The sequence below is a fragment of the Cebus imitator genome, unplaced genomic scaffold (genome assembly GCF_001604975.1).
Source record: "Cebus imitator isolate Cc_AM_T3 unplaced genomic scaffold, Cebus_imitator-1.0 Scaffold47, whole genome shotgun sequence".
In the NCBI taxonomy this organism is placed as follows: Eukaryota; Metazoa; Chordata; class Mammalia; order Primates; family Cebidae; genus Cebus; species Cebus imitator.
In genome coordinates, this window is record NW_016107362.1 from 524,281 (window position 1) to 526,070 (window position 1,790).

Consider the following 1,790-nt stretch of genomic DNA (forward strand, 5'->3'; position numbering starts at 1 on the left):
CCTTCTAACAGAGTCTCCTTCTGTAGTCCAGGTTGGAGTGCAGTGGCGTAATTTCAGCTCACTGCAACTTCCACCTCCTGGATCCTGGTTCAAGCAGTTCTCCTGCTTCAGCCTCCTGAGTAGCTGGGATTACAGGAACGCGCTACCATACCCAGCTTATTTTTGTATTTTTAGTACAGACGGGTTTCACCATGTTGGCCAGGATGGTCTTAAACTCCTGACCTTGCGATCCACCTGCCTAGGCTTCCCAAAGTGCTGGGATTACAGGTGTAAGACACCGTGCCTGGCCTACGCTTTATTTTTTTAGAGCAGTTTAGGCTCACACAAAATTGAGTGGAAGGTACAGAGAGTTCTCACGTACTTCTTGTCCCCCTCACACACAGCCTCTCCCACCACCAACATCCCCCACCAGAGTGGTATATCTGTTATAATCGATGGATCTACATTGATACCTCGTTATCACCCAGAGTTCATCGTATCCATTAGCATTCCCTCTTGGTGTTGTGTATTGTATGGTTTTGACAAATATAATGACATGTATCCACCATTGTATACATGTTTCACTGTCCTGAAAATCCTCTGTGCTCTACCTATTCATTCTTCTTTTCCTCCCTTCCTCTCTACAACCCCTGGCAACCACTAATCCTACTGTGTCCATAATTTTGCCTTTTCCAGAATGTGGTATAGTTGGAATCATGTAGCATGTGGACTTTTTCAATTGGCTTCTTTCACTTAGTAATAGCATATAAGGTTCTTCCATGTCTTTATTTTTTTTTTTTTGAGTCCGAGTCTCTGTCACCCGGGCTGCAGTACAGTGGTGTGATCTTGGCTCGCTGTAGCCTCCGCCTCCCAGGTTCATGTGATTCTCTTACCTCAGCCTCCCGAGTAGCTGGGATTACAGGCACCAGCCACCACACCTGGCCAATTTTTTATTTTTAGTACAGATGGGGTTTTACTTAGTTGGGCAGGCTGGTCTGGAACTCTTGACCTCAAGTGATCCGCCCACTTTGGCCACTCAGAGTGCTGGGATTACCGGGTGACCTACTGTGCCCACCCCCTTTCCCATGTTTTTTCATGACTTGATAGCTCACTTCTTTTTATTGTTGAATAATATTACATTGTCTGAATGTACCACAGTTTAATTGTTCATTTACCTACTGAAAGGACATCTTGGTTGCTCCCAACTTTTGGTAATTATAAATAAAGCTGCTTATAAACACCCGTGTGCAGGTTTTTGTGTGAACATAGTTCTTAATTCATTTGGGTGAATACCAGGAAACGTGGTTGCTGGATCATATGGTAAGAATATGTTTAATGTTGTAAGAAACTACCAAATGGTACAGTTTTGCATTCCCACCAGCAATGAATGGAGTTCTTGTTCCATATCCTTATTAGCATTTGGTGATGTTAGTATTTTGAATTTTGGCCATTTTATTGGGTGTGTCCCTCTCTTTTTTCAGGGCCCATTTGATGTTGCCCGGAAAGTGTTTGCAGCTGGAGAGGAGACTGCTCACATGTCACTTGTGGACAAATCAGATCTCTTTTTTCATGATTATTCAATAGCACCCCTCTTTGTCCAGGAAAACTACATTCATGTGAAGCCTGTAGCTGCAGGGTGAGTGTCCAGAGCTGGTGAGAGGCATGCTTAGTATCCTCCCAGCAGTGTGAAGGCTAAATACTTGTGAAGGAGGGACTTGGGGTGTGAAGAGTGGGATAATCCAGACAGGTTCTTTCCTGCAGGGGTGACATGAAAAAGCACTTGATGCTTTTAAGCCGAGCAGCAGACAGCA

The 1,790-nt window shown here is 44.4% G+C and overlaps 1 protein-coding gene across 1 annotated transcript in view; it reads left to right on the forward strand.

Moving 5' to 3' along the window:
• RFC1 (replication factor C subunit 1) overlaps nt 1-1,790 on the forward strand; it is a 77,767-nt gene that overhangs the window by 65,659 nt on the left and 10,318 nt on the right. The window contains exons 20-21 of the mRNA XM_017527263.2: nt 1,461-1,615; nt 1,741-1,789. Of these exons, the coding sequence (XP_017382752.1) occupies nt 1,461-1,615; nt 1,741-1,789 (204 nt within the window). The remainder of the gene's footprint in view (nt 1-1,460; nt 1,616-1,740; nt 1,790) is intronic.